Below are 19,455 nucleotides of genomic sequence, written 5' to 3'. Positions count from 1 at the left end.
GGAAGTGTAGTCCCAATCCCCGCGGGATGGGGGTGCGGAGGGGCGGGGCGGGGCTGGGGCTGGAGGGGCGGGGCTGGGGCTGGAGGGGCGGAGCTGGGGCTGGGCAGGAAGACGCGCAAAGCCAGGGAGACAAGTGTGCTTCCTCCCCACTCCCCGAAATGAGAGCCTTTGACTGGAGATCCGTGGACAAAGGTCAGGAAGAGCGGCAAAACAAACCCCCCTGGGAAATAGCCAAACCCCCCCCCCCGAGAATTAGAGCAAGGCCAGTTGGGACTACAAGGAGACACCTATATAAAAGTAACAAAAATGAATGAGAACAGGAAAAGACTCTCGTTGGTATCCCCACCCTCTGGCCGGACCGCAGTTCTAAAAGCAATGGCGATACTTGGGTGCTTTCACCGGATAATCCTGCGCCCCTGAGAAACAGTGGTAAGGAAGTGAACCTAACGGCATGTCTGCAGTATGAGCTGTGATGCCAAAGCAAGCTGGAAGACAGGGACCAGAATTGCTCAAGAAGATGGCTGCTGAGAGAAATACTGTGCCATCAAAAAGGAAGGCTAGGTTACAACATGGAGCATGCTTGTGTTATAACAGTATATGAAAAAGCAGAATGCAAAACTGGATGTAGGGACTTCCCTGGTGGCCCAGTGGTAAAAAATCTGCCTTGCAAGGCATGGCACACAGGTTCGATCTCTGGTTGGGGAGCTAAGATTCCCACATTCTGGGGAGCAGCTAATCCCGTTTACCACGATGAGAGTTTGTGCACCCCCTCTGTGTGTCCTGTGGAAGGATCTTTCGTGACACAACGAAGATCTCACATGCTGCAACTAAGATTCAACACAGCCAAAGTAATAATTTAATTAAAAAAAAAAAAAAACTGAATGTAGACCCCTGCCTGCAAAAATAAGGATGCATAAAAATAAGGCTGAAAAGGAAATGGGAATATTGCAACGTGTTTTCCCAGTGAGATTTTTGGATTAATTTTTACATTCTATTTAATGTTACATCATTTTTGTAGTAAGTAAAAGTTGACAAAAAGGGGAAGAGTTTCTTTGACCACCCCTCTGACCAAGTGTTTAAACTGAAATTTGAAAGAATTTGACTTCTCTTGGCCTGAGTTAGCTTTAAGGTTTCAAAAGAAGACCATATTCGGATGGCGACTTTCTTTCAGTCTCTGAAGTTACAGAGAGGATGAAGAATTCATCAGAATATTAGAACTCGAACCCAGTTCGGTGAGTCCTGCGTGTCACGTTGGTAAGTTTACTGGGGAAACTGTAGTCTGCTGACCTTACAGGAGAAATAGGAATATCCTTCCTGCTCTTTGGGTATTCACATTCTGATTGAGGGAGAAATGAATATGAGACCTTGGGCTTCCCTCATAGCTCAGTTGGTAAAGAATCCGCCCGCAATGCGGGAGACGTGGGTTTGATCCCTGGGTTGGGAAGATCCCCTGGAGAAGGCAACAGCTACCCACCCCAGTATTCTGGCCTGGAGAATTACATGCACTATACAGTCCATGGGATCGCAGAGAGTTGGACACAACTGAGCGACATTCACTTTCACTTTTCACTTTCATGGTTCTTAGTTGCAGACAATGTTCACACAGGGCATTAAGGAGCTTACAGATTTCCAAAGGGACTGGGGAACCAAGCAGAGAGCTATGCAGCTCTGAGAAATGCCCAGTCACTTGGCTCTTAAGATGACAGGGACTGACAGTACTGCCCCCAAAGAGCCAAACCTATGCACTTTTCCCTCAGAAGATTCTCTCTTTTCATCTGTTGGCTCCATTTCACTTCCACCATGTCTGGCTTGGTGGAACCTAGTCCAACCTGCAAGGGAGTCTGGGAAATGTAGTTTTTGCCTTCCTGATTCTGGGGTACAGGAACTGAATGATCTGGATAATCTACCAGGACCATCATGAGCCAGGCATCATCCACATGCTGGACTTCAACTCTCTTGGCTCAGTGGGTCCCACAGGTACATGTGTGCCTGCATGGGTCTCCTAAGTCGCTTCAGTCCTGTCTCACTCTTGGCAACCCTATGGACCGTAGCCAACCAGGCTTCTCTGTCCATGGGATTCTTCAAGCCAAGAATTCTGGAGAGGGTTACCATGCCCTCTTCCAGGGAATCTTCCTGACCCAGGGATTGAACCCACATCTCTGACCTCTCCTGCATTGACAGGTGGTGTCTTTACTACTAGTGCCATCTGGAAGTCCACCCCTGCCCCACTCCACAGGTGCAAAAGGGTCTAAAGTATGATCTTTACCTTTGAGTTACGACTGGACAGAGAACAAGAGGGACACTTTTAAGGCTACTAATCAAACATGTGCCCAGTACCAGTGAGTGACAGACACATCCAAGAGGATGGACTCTGGGCAGTGGAGGGCAGCAGTGGTTTCTGAGCAGCGGGGCAGCCTGAAGAATGACTGGGCTTTAGTTTCATGCTAAATAAGGAGGCGGGAAAAGGGTACTTCTGCCAGTGGGGGTGAGCGCACACATAGTTCTCCCTCTCCCACTGGCTGGGCATGACCTTGGGCAAATCGCTTTCTATATCTAAGATTATGGAGACAGAATATGCCCACGTCCTACTGCCCAGGACCTGTGAATGTGTTTCCTTACATGGCAAAGGGGACTTTTTAGATGTGATTAAGCCAAAGATCTTAAAATGAGAGATTATCCTAGATGACCCACATAGGCTCAATCTAATCACAAGAGTCCTTGTAAAGGATAGAGGGAGGCAGGAGAAGAGTCAGAGAAGACACGACAACAGAAGTGGAGGTGAGAGAGAGAGATGTGAAAATCCCGCACTGCTGGGCGCGAATATGAAGGGGCCATGAGCCAAGAAATGCAGGCAGCCTCTGGCAGCTGGAAAAGGTGAAGAAAATGAGTCTCCCCTAGAGGCTCGTTTTTAAAAATATTTTATTTTATTTATATTTGCCCTACTCCTACTTCTCAAATATCCGTTTTAACTTTTATTTTTTTAATGTTTTAACTTTAAATTTTAAAAGTTTAATCAAAAAAAGTTTAAAAAAGTTTTAAGTTTTTAATTAACTTTTAATGTCTGTTCTTTTAACTTTTAGCCAACACAGTATCGTGTTGGTTTCTGCTGTGTATCAGTGTGAGTCAACTGTAAGTATACAGATATCCCCCTCCTCCCACGCCTTCCTCCCACACCCCACCATTTCACCCCTCCGGCTCATCACAGGGCAGCAGGCTGAGCGCCCTCTGTTATGCAGCAGCTCCCCGCTAGCTCTCTGTTTCACACATGATAGTGTACATATGTCAGTGCTACTCTCTTAATTCGTCCTCTCCTTCCCCCCAGACACCTTGATTTTAGGACAACTTGCCTCTAGAACTGTAAGAGAACAAATCTGTGGTTTCTAAGCCCCTAAATCTATAGTAATCGGTGACAGCAATAATAGGAAATGAATACAGGGACCCGAGTACCTCACCTGAAGCATGACATGTCGGTCCAAAGCAGCAGGTCTCTAAGTGTGGGCTCAGACCTGACCCAAAAGTCTATGACCTCTCTTTGGATGTGATTTTTGTTGTTGTTCAGTCACTCAGTCGTGTCTGACTCTGCGACCCCATGGACTGCAACAGGCCAGGCTTTCTTGTCCTCCACTATCTCCCAGAGTTTGCTCAAACTCATGTCTGGGCATTGTATAAGTTAGAGTTGTTTTCACTGCATATAACAAATACCCACCTGCAGTTGCTCAACCAGATTGAGTTGTTTTCTTCTCATAGATCAAGAAGCCAAGAGGAAGGCAGTCCTGGGCAGGTACAGCTCCCAGAATCGTCAGAAAATAAGCTACTTCCATCTTTCTGCTCCACCATCCTCAGCATATGGCTTCTTCCTCATGCTCTCAAGGTGCCTGCTGTTGCCCCAGACATCACAACTGCATTTCAGGCAAAGGGGAAGGAAAAGGAGAAAGGGCCTGTGACAACTGTGTCTTGGCCTTTATACCAGGAGAAAAAAGCTGCCCCAGAATCCTGACCCAATAGACTCTTGTTTATATGTTTTAGGCCAAAGCTAGTGAAGTGGCACATTAACCCTCCAGTGTCCAGGGAGGCATAGTTCATCGACAGAGCTTGGCCTCTTACATTTCCAATAACAAGTTTACAAATCATGTCTGAATTTCAGCTGAAATTTGAATCCTTCCAGTCCTCTATTGCTGAATAGATATGTGTATAATTCTTCCAGATTTGCTTGTATTAATAGGACTCTTTGGTTGCCAGTGACAGAAACCTGATTTCAAATGGCTTACGTTGAGGAATCCATTGGCTCATGTAAACGATCTAGTCATTGATGGCTTCAGGTGTGTCTAGTTCCAAGGCATGAATGGAGGCATTCTGGGCTCCCTGACTGTCCACTTCCTGAGTCTGCCCCTCTCTATTGCTCCTTGGAAGAAAAACTATGACCAACATAGACAGCGTATTAAAAAGCAGAGACATTACTTTGCCAACAAAGGTCCGTCTAGTCACAGCTGTGGTTTTTCCAGTAGTCATGTATGGATGTGAGAGTTGGACTGTGAAGAAAGCTGAGCACTGAAGAATTGATGCTTTTGAACTGTGGTGTTGGAGAAGACTCTTGAGAGTCCCTTGGACTGCAAGGAGATCCAACCAGTCCATCCTAAAGGAAATCAGTCCTGAATATTCATTCGAAGGCCTGCTGCTGAAGCTGAAACTCCAATACTTTGGCCACCTGATACGAAGAACTGACTTATTTGAAAAGACCCTGATGTTGGGAAAGATTGAAGGCAGGAGGAGAAGGGAAGGACAGAGGATGAGATGGTTGGATGGCATCACCGACTCAATGGGCATGAGTTTGAGCAAACTCCGGGAGAGTGAAGGACAGGGAAGCCTGGCGTGCTGCAGTCCATGGGGTCACAGAGTTGGACATGACTGAGCGACTGAACTGACTGACTGCCTGCCCCCATCTCTGGATTCCTTTTCCTGTGGCCTGCCCAGGCTGTCTGTAGCAGTGGGGTCGGGGTAAGGGAGAACTCCAGCAGTTCCAGCCCCACAGAGTCCTGGGTGAACCACCCAGTAAAGAACTTTTCCTCAACTTGGTCTGAGAGTTGCAGAAAGAACTCTGACTGGCCCTCATGTCTGTGTTCAGAGGGAAGTGGTACTGTGATGGTCCAGCCTGACTTAGGGGCTGGGGAGAGGCGCTTGTGTGTAATATCCCCATGGCCACATAGAATGCAGTGGGGCGGGGGGAGATGCCCCCAGCAAAAAAAGACCATGTAACCAGAGTGTTGTGGTCTGAAAGTCTGTGTTCTCAGAGTCGCGTGTTGCAATTCTAACCCCTAAGGTGATGGTATTAGGAGGCGGGCCTTTGGGAGGTGTGCAGGTCATGAGGGTGGAGACTGCAACCACCTAAGACCTATAGCGGAGAGAGCTGCGGCCTTCACACAGCCATGTGGCCACTGCTGGCCTGCAGCTGGGTGGAGGGGGGTATGAATACACTCTTTCCTCCATTCTCTTCTGTCCCGGCAGTTTTCTTCTGCAAAGAGCATAATTGCCCAGCATAGAAGCGAAAGGTTGTTCCACAGGGCTGTGGAATTTCCCCTAAAGAAGTTGGATCTGCTATGAAACCCTATCCAGAGCTAACCATGTCTGGATTTCACTCTTGTTTTCAGCTGAGCCTGTACACCTTCTTAAGGCATAGGGTTTCCTGTCTTCTTTTTTTTTTTTAATTTGGTTTATTTTTGGCTGTGCTGGGTCTTCATTGCTGGGTGTGGGCTTTCTCTAGTTGCAGCAAGTGGGGCTACTCCCCGTTTCGGTGTGCAGGCTTCTCATTGCAGTAGCTTCTCTTGTTGCAGAGCACCGACTCTAGAGCTTCAGGTACAGCTTGTGGGCTTAGCTGCCCCATTGCATGTGGAATCTTCCCAGACCAGGGATCGAACCTGTGTCCCCTGCATTAGCAGCTGAATTCTTTACCACTGGACCACCAGAGAAGTCCCCAGTCCGTCTCAATCACACCGAGGAGCCCCAGGTTTATGCTATTGGGCCACAGTTTATTCCATTCAACTGTCTGATCTGCCAAGCGCCAGGTGCTAACAGGCACAAAAACAAATGCTTTGTGTCTTTGGCTTCAAGTCAGCCCAGGGAACCAGCAGTTTGCATCCTATACGGTGGGGTAAAGGCTGTCCTAGTCAGGGGTCTCTGACCCCAGCTCATTGAATTCCAAAGTGGGGCAGGGGGAGGGGAGAATGGGGAAGGCCTTAAGACGATTTACAGAAGAAAACGAACTGCTCAACAACCAGACCTCAGAAAGTACCAGAACCGTCACTTCCAGGTATGCAAAATAATAGACGGTTTCTTTCAGGCGTTGCTGCTAGGATGCAGCAGCGTCAAGTCAGTGTCCGTCACTTTGCTTCAGATTCCCAGGGGAGAGAGCCTGATGGGCGGGTCCTGCAGGAGGCTGCTCCCATCCTGGGACCCTCGGTTGGCAGTCCCACCACTACTACATACGTGGAACGGGATACCTAAGCAAAGTCAAACTACCAGAGCCAGAAAACGGGGTGAGGATGCTGGTCCAGCAAAGCAAGAGACGTCCACCCAGAATGGATCCAGGGGTGGGCCAGCATCTCTGAGAAGGTAGCATGTGTGGGCAGGGGACCCACACACATCTTACCCAGAACATAGCCTGTCCAAGGACCAAAGCTGCACAGGCAGCTGGGTTAGATAGCCTGACGTTCAGTGCCAAAGCCTTTAAAGTCTTCGCCTCACGAACCACAGTAGCCATGGACACCCAAACAGTGAAGGTGAGGTCACTTGACACTTGCGTGACTGGGGTGGCAAACTGGTGAGCCACAGACCCGTCTCTGATGGCCTGTTTTTCAACATTGTCAATTGATTGCATGCGTTCATGCTCAGTTACTTCAGTCGTGTTTGACTCTGCAATCCTATGGACCATAGACCACCAGGCTACACTGTCCATGGGATTCTCCAGGCAAGAATGCTGGAGTGGGTAGCCATGCCCTCCCTCAGGGGATCTTCCCTACCCAAGGATCGACCCCAGGTTTCCTGCATCTCCTGCATTGCAGGCGGGTTTTTAACCACTGAACCACTGTGGAAGCCCTGTGAATCGATCACTAGCATTTAAAACTTTGGCAATGTCACGTAAAAATTCAGATTTCCAGTTTCTTTGAGGCAATATGCAGATCTGGCCACACTGGCCAGCCTTTCTGTAAGGGCCAGGAGAGTAGCAGCAGCCCATCGACGTGGCACGCGGGCACTCTAGCCTGCCAGGCTCCTCGCCCAGCTGGCTTGCTCATGGGGGCCAAAGGCCGGCCCTCCGAGGGCTAGAATTTGCACACTCTTGTGAGGTGAACAGCCTGTGGGGGCAGCAAGGCTGGAGGCAAGGAGACCAGGAAAAAGAATATTAAAGGCATAATAACAAAGAAGGAAATAATGCCATTTGCAGCAACATGGATGGACCTGGAGATCATCATACTAAATTAAGTCAGTCAGAGAAAGACAAATACCATATGATGTCACCTATGTGTGACATCTAAAATATGATACAAATGGAATTTCCCTGGCGCTCCAGTGGTTAGGACTCTGCGCTTCCACTGCAGGGAGAAAGGGGTTTTATCTCTGGTCGGAGAACTAAGATCCCACAAGCCAAGTAGCGCAGCCAAAAATAAAATATGATACAAATAAACTTATTTACAAAATAGAAGCAGACTCAAAGACATGGAAAACAAACGTATAGTTACCAAAGAAGAAAGGGAGTGGAGGAGGGATAAACTAGGAATTTGGCAGTAGCAGATTCAAACCGAACTGGACATAGAGCAAGTTTGTATTTGCATCTTGAGAGTCCCTGGGACAGCAAGGAGATCCAACCTGTCCATCCTAAAGGAGATCAGTCCTGAGTGTTCATTGGAAGGGCTGATGCTGAAGCTGAAACTCCAATACTTTGGCCACCTGATGTGTAGAACTGACTTATTGGAAAAGACCCTGATGCTGGGAAAGATTGAAGGCAGGAGAAGAAGGGGACGACAGAGGATGAGATGGTTGGATGGCATCACCGACTCAGTGGACATGAGTTTGAGTAAACTCTGGGAGTTGGTGATGGACAGGGAGGCCTGGCGCGCTGCAGTTCATGGGGTCGCAGAGTCGGACACAACTGAGTGACTGAACTGAACTGAACTGAGCCACAAACTATTAATACCATATGTAAAATAAACAAGATCCTACTGTGCAGCACAGGGAATTATATTCAATATCCTGGAATATATCACCATGGAAAAGAATATGAAAGCATGTATATACACATATATCTGATTCTCTTTGAAATTTATATTCAATATCCTATAATACATCACCATGGAAAAGAATATGAAAACAGTATATATATACACATATATCTGAATCACTTTGCTGTCCACCAGACACTAACACAACATTGTAAATCAGCTATATTTCAATTTAAAAAAAAGACTAAAGGTATGAAATTTGGGCACAGGTATGGGTAACAGAGGACTTTGTCCCCTGCCTTGCAGGAGACCACCGAGAATGATCACACGTGTCTCCATTCAACCAGGAAGCAGGTGCTTCGTATACCTGCCAAACCCTACCTTGCTCCCCCGTCTGTTCTCTGCACGTGCCTCTCTTACATGTGGTAGGACGATGACATGTGATGTTCACCATCAAAAGAGCCCAGAAAGAGCCTCCTGTGCTGTGTGCCTGCTCCTCCGGCCCTGTCCTTCCCCAGTTCTCTCCTCAGATGTTCTCAGCTTATCACTTGGCATTTCCACCCCCATTCTCTTTCTCCCAGTGACATGTCTCTCCACTTTTCCAGACGTCCAGAGCAATTTGGCTGGCCAGGCAGTTCCCTTCTCTTGGGCTCCTCCTGGGAATATCTTAAACCATTAGAAAACAGAGCTTCCAAGACCGGATCCCAAACCTGCACCACCGTATCCTCCTAGGCAGTGCTTGGGCTCAGTTACTTCTTAGAGGTCCTCTTCTAGATCTCAGATCGTGTGTCACCTTGCGGGAAAGCCATTTGGTAAATGTCTGCAATTGGATTTCACCCTGGGGCAGGAATGTGGCTTCCCGTAAGAGAAGAACGTTGCTGAAACAGGCTCTAAAAATCTAACTAACTACCCTGGTTCAAATCTCAGCTTTCCTACTTCCTAGCTCTGGGGTCGTGGCAAAAGTCACTCTGAAGCTCTCTAAGCTTGGTTTTCTCTACTGTAAACTGGGGGTATAATAGTGCCTGCTTCGTGGGGTCGAGGCGAGGGTTAAATGAAATAACCCAAAATAAGCAAAAAGCTTAGCCAGTGCCTGGTCCAGAGAAAGTGCCCAAGAAAGAAGAGCTATTATTGTGAATGCTTACTGTCATTACCAGGACCATACCCTCCTCCCACTGCCTTCTCACCTGCTTCCTCCACATTTCTGAAATAAAGGAGTTGATTTCCAAACAGAAACAGTGATTTCTTTTTTTTTTTTTTTTTTTTGAACAGAGGAAAATTTATGCGTCGAACCTGGACTGGTCACTTATGATAATATACATGCTACAATTTAAGAAACAGTGATTTCTTAAAGCAAAAGATACTGAGTAAACATTTTTTTTTGGTTGCAGTCTGGGGATGGGTGGCTACTCTTTGAGAGCTTTCACAAATCAAAGCTTTTTTTTTTTTTTTTTTTAAAGGAAAACTTGGTCTGCTTGGCTGTCAGAGTTCAAAGCCCTGGTGGGAAATGGGAAATGCTAGCCTTTAATTGTAAATGAACTCTCCACCAACAAGGCTATGGAGTCAAGTAAACAAGTAACAACTGATTCTGCTGCTATGGGTCAGTTTCTTTTTAAAATCCAGCGCCTCCCCCTCCCATTTGCAGCCCAATTTGAGCTGAAGACATCCATAGTTCACTTCTTCCCCTTTGTTACCACCTTGTGCCTTATGAAGCTGTCTCTTTGGCATGATGGCCTACCCCGTGGGCTGGCCCAAACTGCAGGGTTTTACCTAGAGAATTTAAGGTGTATTTTATTTCAGGAACATCAGATATTATCTCAGGTGCTTTGACACAGCTCCTAAGATTGCTCTCCCTCTGCACATCTGCCGATTCTTTCCATTGTTAACACCGTTCACGGCTCAGGCGGCAGCTTCTCAAGGCTGTGCTGGAAGTATAGGCCACATTGTTTGTGGAATCGCTGGGGAAGCTTGGCATCATTGATTTGCATCAGTGCCTCTGGAATAGCCTTTGCCTTCTCCTTAAAGATACTATCTAAACTGTGAAATTCATTAAATAGCTCCAGAAATGGATCAGGTTATTTAACACAACATCCCTAATGGTGCAATATCTCAGCTGTCTGCGCTGATAGTGAACATTGTCTTGGCGAGTGTTATCAGCCCGGGACACCCGCTATGAATATTGATCCTGAGCTTGTTACAGCCATCACTTGCCATCAGGACAGGTCAGGGATAGAACCCACCTAGCATCAAGGCAATTTAAAGACAGCACTCAGGCAGAATTTTAATGTCCACGCTGAAAACACAAATCAACTCCGAGCACAGGGAGAAGGTGGCTTGCTGGAGGCCAATGTACTTATTACATAGGAACATCTCGCATATAAATACATGTGTGAGGACGTGAGCAAGTCAACATATCTCCAGATTGTTCCTCTAGGAAGTCTCACTGCCTTTCTGGTCATTTACAAAGCAGGTGGCCAGAAAAACAATTCCCCCAGACAATTCCCTCACCAAACTGAAGAATTTAGTCTCTTCTCTGGGTGAGGTGTCTCTTTTTAAGTTGGGTGAGTAAGAGGGAGCATTTTCTGTTCCTGCAGTGTTGATGGGAGATACCGTGGTGTTTCTTTTTTTTAAATTATTTATTAGCTGTGCTGGGTCTTAGCTGTGGCATGGGGGATAGTCAGTCTTCCTTGTGGCATGCAGGATATTTTAGCTGTGGTATGTGAACTCTCAACTGTGTCACGTGGGATCTAGTTCCCCGACCAGGGGTCAAACATGGCTGCCCTGCATTGGGAATGCAGTCGTAACCACTGGGCCAGGGGATCCCATATCATGGTGTTTCTTGTGGCACCTGTCTCCAGAAGCCAAGTCCTGAATGCAAGAGTTCACATAACGTCATACAGCACTGAACACACATATCAGAAATACAGGAAAAATAAAGGGCAAGGGAAACAAGATAACTAAATAACTACTAAGAGTTCTTAAAGATTCACAGTTTTACAGCACATGGCCTTTATGTGTTCTTGACATTCCAATTTGCTGCTTCTCCTTTTTCTTATTCTTTTCTATATTTAACACCTGTGGACCTCAAAGGAAAGATGATTCAAATTATTTGAACAAAAGTTTTTGGGGACAGTTGATAAAGTGAAAAGAAGATGAGTGGGTTTGGCCTGCCCTGGCTTCTGCACCTTCCAGGTCCCTCTGGTTGGGGACACGGGATGCCCTCTGGAATGCCAGCCCACGTTCCCCTGAAAGTAACCTAAATATTTCTCAGAGGAGAACAGATAAGGACAGGGACCATGAGAAGCCAGAAATGTCCATTCTGGAGGTCCTTTAAAAAGACCTATTTCTAGCTACCACGGAGAAACTAAATATGAAAACACAGAAATGTGAGCGGAAAAATGTAAAGGGGAGTGGGATCAGTGGGGAAGGAGAAAGAAAGAAAAGATTTTTTAAAAATTTTGTTTTATAGAAGTGTACTTGATTTCAATATTGAAATGTATTGAAGTATACTTGATTTGGGTTTTCCCTGATGGCTCAGATGGTAAAGAATCTGCCTGCAGTGCAGAAGATTTGGGTTCGATCCTTGGGCCAGGAAGATCCCCTAGAGAAGGGAATGGTTACCCACTCCAGTTTTCTTGCCTGGGTAATTCCATGGACAGAGGAGCCTGGTGAGCTACAGTCGGACAAGACTGAGCGACTAACACACACACACACATCTGATTTACAATGTGTTGTAATTTCAGCTGTACAGGCAAGTGATTCACTGATACATGTACCTACATTCTTTTTCATATTCTTTTCTATTATGGTTTATCACAGGGTATTGCATATAGTGTCTTCTGCTATATAGTAGGACCTTGTTGTTTAAAAAAGATTTTTTTTTTTAAAATCAGGTGAGAATTGGGTGAGAAAGAGTTGTCAAAACAAAAACCAAACTACCCTATCGGAGATCTGGAAGGTTCTGTGATTGGCAATCCAGGTTCCTGGGTACCACGGTTTAGAGCCCTGGCCATCTTTCTTTGGTTTTCCCTAGGCGTGTATTCCCTCTAACGGGAGGTGGTCTGCCGGGTTTCGCCAGGGCACTTCCTTCCCTGATTTCCTTTGAAAGCACAATTCATCTCAGCTTTAGGACTGGAGCTGGCTCGAATTTCGGCAGGGCTTTAAAGTCCCCAGGGAATACAGTGACCACCTCTGGGAGGGGCCATGAGCTTTGAATGAGAAAAGCTCCAAGAAGCTGGCCTGTAAGATGTCCTCTTCGATAACAGATGGAATTAGCTGCACCCCCCACCCCCGCCCCACTGCACTTTAGTGGAAGGTTTCTCCTCCCCTTCCTACTCCTACCTGCTCAGACAATCTTAATTGCCAAGTCATTGTTTGAAAACCCCATGGGGCAGGGAAGAAAGGGACAGCAGCCTTAGAGGTAGCTCTGGGCTGAGGGGTCAGAGAAGCCTCAGAAATTGCCGCTGAGATAAATACTTAGTGCTCAGACTGTTCCCCAAGCAACAAAAGAAGGGGAATTTGAGAAGGGCGTGGCTGGTGGAAGCTTCCCCAAGGACTGCTGTGCCCCATCCCCACGGGACTTGGTGGGTTAGATGCAAGCCTTTTATCTGTTTTCTGACCATAAGTCCAAAGTAGGCAAAACATCTTTTAACCTTTTTCTTCTTGGGACTATGGGGAGGATGGGGGGTCAAAGATGCAACCGGCTCCCCAGAGACGCAATTTAACTGTGCAAATGATCAAACCTGTGACTGTGAAGAATGCCTGAAGGGTATCAGGGGTCGTGCTTGGAGGCTCCACAGGACAGGGCAGCCACCCACACCTAGCTCACCTGTCCTCACCAGAGCGTCTTGGCTGGGGCTCAGACATCTCTCCGAAACCCCTGAGGCTCCCTGACCTGGCTAGGCTCCAGGGTGGAAGGGAAAGCCTCTGTCACAACCTGGGTTTTGTCCAGTCCACAACCTGGACTTTCCTACAGAAATAACAGGCCTTACTGCAAAAAATAGTGGTTCAGGAAAGGAGACCCGGGTTCAAATCCAGACTCTGTTACCAACGAACAGTGGCCCTGGGCGAGATCACTTCTCACCTTTGAACCTCATTCTCACCTTTTCTCATCTTAAAACCGGCATAAATAGCCTTGCCAGGCCACGCCCACCGCACAGGGCTGCTCCGAAGATCAAACGAGATCGCGCACGTGGAAGGGCTTTGTAAACTGTAAACTGTGAGAACACGAAGGCTTTTAAATCCGAGGTGGTCAGGTTCGAGGCCATTACTGTGATGCACTGGCGAGGCAGGCGATGCGCTAAGCGTTGCCTTCGTGTAATCAGTGCTGGACTCAACTGCGTCCCCAACTCAAAGGCGGGTGCCCTGGAGCAAGGGTGCAAATCCAAGCCCGAGTCGGGGTGGGTGTATTGGGAGGATCTTCGGGACTAAAGCTTCCGAACTTCCCTCCCTCGCTCACCCGGAGTTCCAGCAGGTTGGGCGGAGGCGCGCTGAGCCCGCGGCGCTGTCCAGGCGGGCGCGCGCCCCGGACGCACCAAGGCGCCCCCTCGCCGAGGCTGGAGGTCCGGGCAAGGCTCGGGGTAGTCTTGGGGGCTCCTGCTAGCGCGCCCTGCACGTGGCGGGGGCCTGGGGCAGCCCAAGTGCCAATCCGCGCGCAACCTCCGGCCGCTCTCTCCCCGCCCCGCCTCCGCGCCCCCCTCCCCAGCTTCACTTGGCCGCCTCGGCCCTCCTAACGGCTGAGAGCTGCTGCCGAGCCACAGCTTAAAGCAAGCCCGAGCACTACCCACCCCGGACCCCGCGCCGCCGGCCTCTGGGGCATGCTGGCATGGCAGGACGGCGGGGCCAAGGCGGCTCCCTCCCACCACAAGATCTCCTTCTCGGTTCTGGATATCTTGGACCCGCAGAAATTCACCCGCGCTGCGCTCCCAGCCGTGCGTTCGGCTCCCCGGGAAGCCAAGAAAAGTTTGGCAGAGGCCGAAGCAAGGAAGGACGCCAGCCGGGACCCGGTTCCGCAGCGAGAGGCGCCTGGTAAGGAAGCGAGGCGGCCTTGGGCCCCAGAAAACCCCAGCTTAGATGCTGCGATGGGAAGGTGGGAGGGACGGCCTGGTATCGGGAGAGTAGACCTTGGCGGCGTCTTCCCCAAAGGGGAGAAGGCGCACAGAAAGAGGACTGAAAAAAGTAGAGGAGCAGTGAAAGTGAAGTCGCTCAGTCGTGTCCGACTCTTTGCGACCCCGGACTGTAGCCCACCAGGCTCCTCTGTCCATGGGATTCTCCAGGCAAGAACACTGGAGAGGGTTGCCATTCCCTTCTCCAGAGGATCTTCCCGACCCAGGGATCGAACCTGGGTCTCCTCCAACGCGGGCAGATTCTCTACTGTCTGAGCCACCAGGGAAGCCGCAGGAAGAGGCACACAGTGGGACACCCCCACCCCCCACCCCGCAGCATCCCAGGTCAGAGATTTGCCACCGAAGCTTCTCCCTGCTCACCTGCCAAGCCAGTAAGCTCCTCAGCTCTGATTGACCGGCAGTGGAAACTAATACTTACCCAGCACCCAGTTTAGTCAGGCTCATTCACTTATTGGGCATTTAATGCTCCCTCCGTGTCCCAGGACCTGGGCAGGAGACTGGGATACAAGTCAGGGAAAACTTCAATACCTGCGAGGTAGACGGCGTCATTGAGGAGGTAGACGGCGTCATCCCTCCATTTTCTGGGTGAGGGCGCTGAGACGGATGAATCGTGTCTGAAGTCTTAGCAGGCGGTGAGGTCCGCTGGAGCACACAGGGTTCCCTTCCAGCCCTCCAGAGACAACAGCAAAGAATCCACTGCCCACCCGCTCAGTCTCCCTAGACCCAATCGTTGACTGGACTGGGGTCAGGGTGGCTTGGGGTGATGGGAGACTCTTTTGTCCGTTCTCTCCAAACCCTTTTTGACTTAACTCCCAACTCCGGTGGACACCTGATGAGGAGTCCAGCAAAGTTTGTGTCTGAAATGAATGACAAAGGGCAGCAGGACCAGAGCTGGGTGAGGCCCGGGTGGGACGCCAAAGTTCAGGGGGCGCAGAGCAGGGAGAGAGGCTTGAAGTCTGGCAGTCTCCCCCCTCCGACCCCCGCCGCTTTCCCTCCCCAAGTTTAGCGGTGATGGTCTGGGGCTCTGGGCGCCTCTGGCGGTCGCGCTTGGGCCTGGGCGGCCGGCCGGATAATTGTTCCGATCGCTCCTCGCAGGGGCCGCTCTCCCCTTGCCCCACTTCTCTGATCGATATTCTATTACTGGAGCCTGCATATCTCCTGCCCGCAGCTTGCAGGTACCGACTTCAAACCCCCTTTCCCTGTCTGATCCTAATATTGTTCGATTAAAACTTACCTTTAATAGATGACATCTATCGATCCGGTCCCGCGCAAATCCAAAACTCTATTAACACGGCAGCAGAGAGAAGATGGGAAAGAGGGAATTTCACTTTAAAAGGGAGGAGAGGGGCGCCTAATAACTTCTTTTTTTAATTGCTAGGGGTTCCAGACCCAAACAGGCTTCTAGGGACGACGGGTGGGGGGAGAGAGCCTGAAACGCACTTGACATCTCGATGTCTTAACAACGCTCTTACAAGGCTGTCCAATGAGCTCGTTATTTTTTCTTAATGCAGGGTGTCATTCATTGATTCCAAATACACTTCTTGGACACCTCCTAGGTCGTAGATGAGTAAAGAGAGAAGCGGCACCGCAACTCTAACTCCCACCTCCTGGGACGGCTGGGCACTCTGGATGGGGGGTCGTGGGGTGGTGGCAGGGAGCACAATCTCGGAGAGGGGCAGGGCAGGGCCCTGAGTTGGGGTGATTGCCGCCTACTCTGGGGAGGACGAGAAGCAGGTCCGGGGACCAGGCCGGGCTGGGTGGTTCCCGGCTTCTGATCACCTCCCCCTTCTCCTCTAGATGCTGCGGGCCGCGGCGCCGGCTTGGCGTCCCCCCTGGAGGGGTCGGAGGCGGAGGAGGTGGAAGAGGAGGACGAGGACGCGCAGCACGCGCGGCGGCGGCGCGGGGAGCGGGCTGCGCACCTGCAGGCGGACCTGACCCTCTCCCCCGAGGCCCGGGCCGCGGCGCCGGCGGCGGAGGAGAGCGGCGCGGGCGGCCTCGCGGGCTCCCCCGGCTCCCCGCGGCCCAGGCGCCGGCGCGCGGAGCCCAGCGGCTCCAAGCCGCGGCGCGCGCGCACCGCCTTCACCTACGAGCAGCTGGTGGCTCTGGAGAACAAGTTCCGGGCCACGCGCTACCTGTCCGTGTGCGAGCGCCTGAACCTCGCGCTCTCCCTCAGCCTCACTGAGACGCAGGTCAAAATTTGGTTCCAGAACCGCAGGACCAAGTGGAAGAAGCAGAACCCCGGCGCCGAAGGTGCGGCGCAGGCGGGAGGTGGCGCGCCCCAGCCCGGGACTGCGGCGGCGAGCGGCGGCGGCGGCGCGGGGGGCAGCCCAGGTCCGCCGGGCCCGGGCGCGCATCCTTTCCAGACTTTCCCCTCCTACTCGGCGGCCAACGTCCTCTTCCCGGCCGCCGCCTCCTTCCCGCTGACAGCCGCCGGGGGCTCCTTCGCGCCCTTCCTCGGGCCCTCCTACCTGACTCCTTTCTACGCCCCGCATCTATGAACCCCCGAGCCCCTTGGGCCCCTCTTCGTCTGGACTCACGAGTGATTGGCGTGGACTTGTGGTCCCCACCCGACCGAGGGCGCCGATGCATAGGGACCGCCCCCTCCTGGTGCGCGGGTGTCTGTGCGGCCCTTCCCTGCCCGCTGCCTGGAGGCGCCGCCAGAGGGCAGGGAGAGGCCGCCTGCCGGCTCGCGGGTGCGCGCCTTCCCGCCGCGCGGAACCCCGGAATCCACACGGTCCACTAAGGGCAATCAGGGACCTGCCACGTTTCAGAGTATCCGGAGATGGCAGCCGTCCTTAAATCTCCCGGTTTCTGGACCTGATCTTCCCGGTGGGTCAGGCTTCATTCAGTTCAAGGGCTCTTTGTGAGGGTCTGGGTGTTGGGAGGCGCGCGGCTAGCCCAGCGGCGGGCTTGGAGTCCGGAGAGAGCCGAGACCCGCCCTCCCAGCGGCTCAGGAGGATGGAATCTGCAAAGATTTAGGCTCCCTCAGAGCCCAGTTGTTTTTGTTTCCCTTTTCAGAGCCGATTGTTTCCCATTTCATACTTGGTTACTGGCCCCAATCCAGCGATTCCTTGCAAATACTGCGCAAAGTTGGAGAGAACTGAGTCTGCGAGCGTACACTGTCGCCTTGAATTGGACCTTTTTTTAAATGCGTAACGCTCTACGTTTTTAGATCTTTCATTTAAGATTAGGACTTGAGAGCAAGTCTTATTCCAGATAGTCGCTCCGCAGGCTATTCTGAGAAAATGGGTACCTAACTTTTCGGAGAAGATCAGAAGTTCGTGCTGGAAATTCAACTGCTTTACAGCTAGACTTGCCTACTAAGGTAGAGCGCAGTTCCCTGCTACTGCAAGTATTGAGAACAGCTTTGACAAACCATGACTGTGGCCCCAAAGGCATAAAAATAACAAAGGGACCAGTGGAACAAATGAAATCTTGAGGTCTATACATGAGACTTCCCATTATGATTTTCAGTGTTTGATATCGTAAAACATCAGTCTGTCCAATATATCTGTCCCAGCAAGTCAAGAGCTCTCAATAGTGATCAAGGAGAGTTCTCTCCTCCAGCATACACCGCAGTTATGAACTGGACTAGTTTTTAAAGCACAGACTCAACATTTTTAGAGCTTCATCTAAGATTCTGACTTGAAAGATATTCTGTTCCACACAGACTGTCCGTGGTGGCATGCAAACAAGCAAAAGGTTGTTAAGAGCAGTAAAAGAAATAATTATTGGGCATATCATGGAAGCAAAAGGCATATATGTGATGGATTCAACTGCAGGAGCTTAATATACGGACATGCATTCTAACTGTTGCTTTTATTGTCTCTCTTAAGAATTAGTCCTGTAAAATTCTCTTGCTGGCGTTATCTAGAATACTCTTCATTTTTTTATGTAATATAATTTGTAGCCCATATTTTCGAAAACCAGACCTCGCTAACTAGGTCATGTATCTTTCACTCTCATCTTTACTGAATGACTTGAGGCTGGGCAATATCTATATGGATACCATATTCGTTGCTATTTCTTGGTAGCCTATGTCATTAATAAATTTAAAGATCAATAGCTTCTTATAAAATAAAAGCACATTATTTGGTTTTATAAACACATGAGATTACAACCTTGAAATATCTACTTCTGTTATTATCAAGAATGAGAAAATATACCCCCCTTCTTCCAAATTAAATGAAGCTTTCAAATTCATGTGAATCTCATCAGATTTGAGTGTATGTATGATTTAATTATAATTTATTAATTAGACTCTTTCCCTCCTATGCTAAAGAAGAAATGTGTCCCCAAACAAATCATTAAACTTTCTGAAAGACAAGTGATGCCAGATGAGATTAAAAATGCTGTTACTGTAATAGAGAATATTATTTTATTCACTTTACTTGTTGATAAACACTCCCTCAGTAACTATTTGTGGGTTTCTCAAAAGCAACATTCCATGTATCAGGAGCAGGCATGCACAGAAGCAAGATCTGTAACAAAGAAACCGAATTTCTGTAAGACCTGGGAAACATTCCCTTCCTCTCAGGTACCAGAAGACTCCAGCTGAAGAGAGGGACTGGGGAGGGAGGGGGGAGGCTTGTCTGTTTGTGGACCAGCATGGAGTGCTGTATTTCCTGACCTTTCTTGATTCTACACATTTTAACAGAGTAATGCTGGAAGTGTGTGACTTTGGACATCTGCTGCTTTAAAAGGCCCAGTGAGTTCCCAACCAAATCCTTAAACTCAATCTATTGATGTGTTTGTCTAATACATTTTGATTGTAATAATTTCTTTCTAATTATTTCTTGTTGTTTAGTAGCAAAGCTTTTAAATAATTCTGTAACTATCAGAGGTTGCATATCTTGCCATCCTCACCCCTCACCATCTGGCATTCACCAGTAGAGAGTATTTCTGCCCTAACACGGCTTTTTTCTTAAGCCATCCTTTTCAGATTCTCTCTCGGTGCGTACATAGTGGCTCCACTTATAGGCAGTATACCCAAACACACATTTAAGGCCATTTTCACAGCGATAGCAAAGCATCTTCATAGAATATTAATTGGTGGCTGCCAATTAAATTAATACCAGATTTCTAGCTTCCTAGCCTGCTTTACAAGTTCTGAATAACCCATA

General features: G+C 49.4%; 1 protein-coding gene across 1 annotated transcript; it reads left to right on the top strand.

Moving 5' to 3' along the window:
• The first annotated feature begins 14,023 nt into the window (after positions 1-14,023).
• Positions 14,024-16,830, top strand: NKX1-2 (NK1 homeobox 2). Its single transcript, XM_055424348.2, has 2 exons — positions 14,024-14,234; positions 16,130-16,830. Exons 1-2 carry the CDS (start codon positions 14,024-14,026, stop codon positions 16,828-16,830), a joined length of 912 nt encoding a protein of 303 aa, XP_055280323.2.
• The last annotated feature ends 2,625 nt before the right edge of the window (positions 16,831-19,455 follow it).

Source organism: Moschus berezovskii, chromosome 12 (genome assembly GCF_049115385.1).
Source record: "Moschus berezovskii isolate FMDL1 chromosome 12, NW_MosBer_1.0, whole genome shotgun sequence".
Classification (NCBI taxonomy): Eukaryota; Metazoa; Chordata; class Mammalia; order Artiodactyla; family Moschidae; genus Moschus; species Moschus berezovskii.
Note: the sequence above shows the minus strand (reverse complement) of the source record. Positions and strands in the feature narration are given on the sequence as shown.

Bases quoted from the DNA above. Each gene is read 5' to 3' on its own strand.
- NKX1-2 (XM_055424348.2), top strand. From the start codon at position 14,024: ATGCTGGCATGGCAGGACGGCGGGGCCAAGGCGGCTCCCTCCCACCAC. The intron at 14,235-16,129 runs GTAAGGAAGCGA...CTTCTCCTCTAG, and splicing joins TCCGCAGCGAGAGGCGCCTG to ATGCTGCGGGCCGCGGCGCC.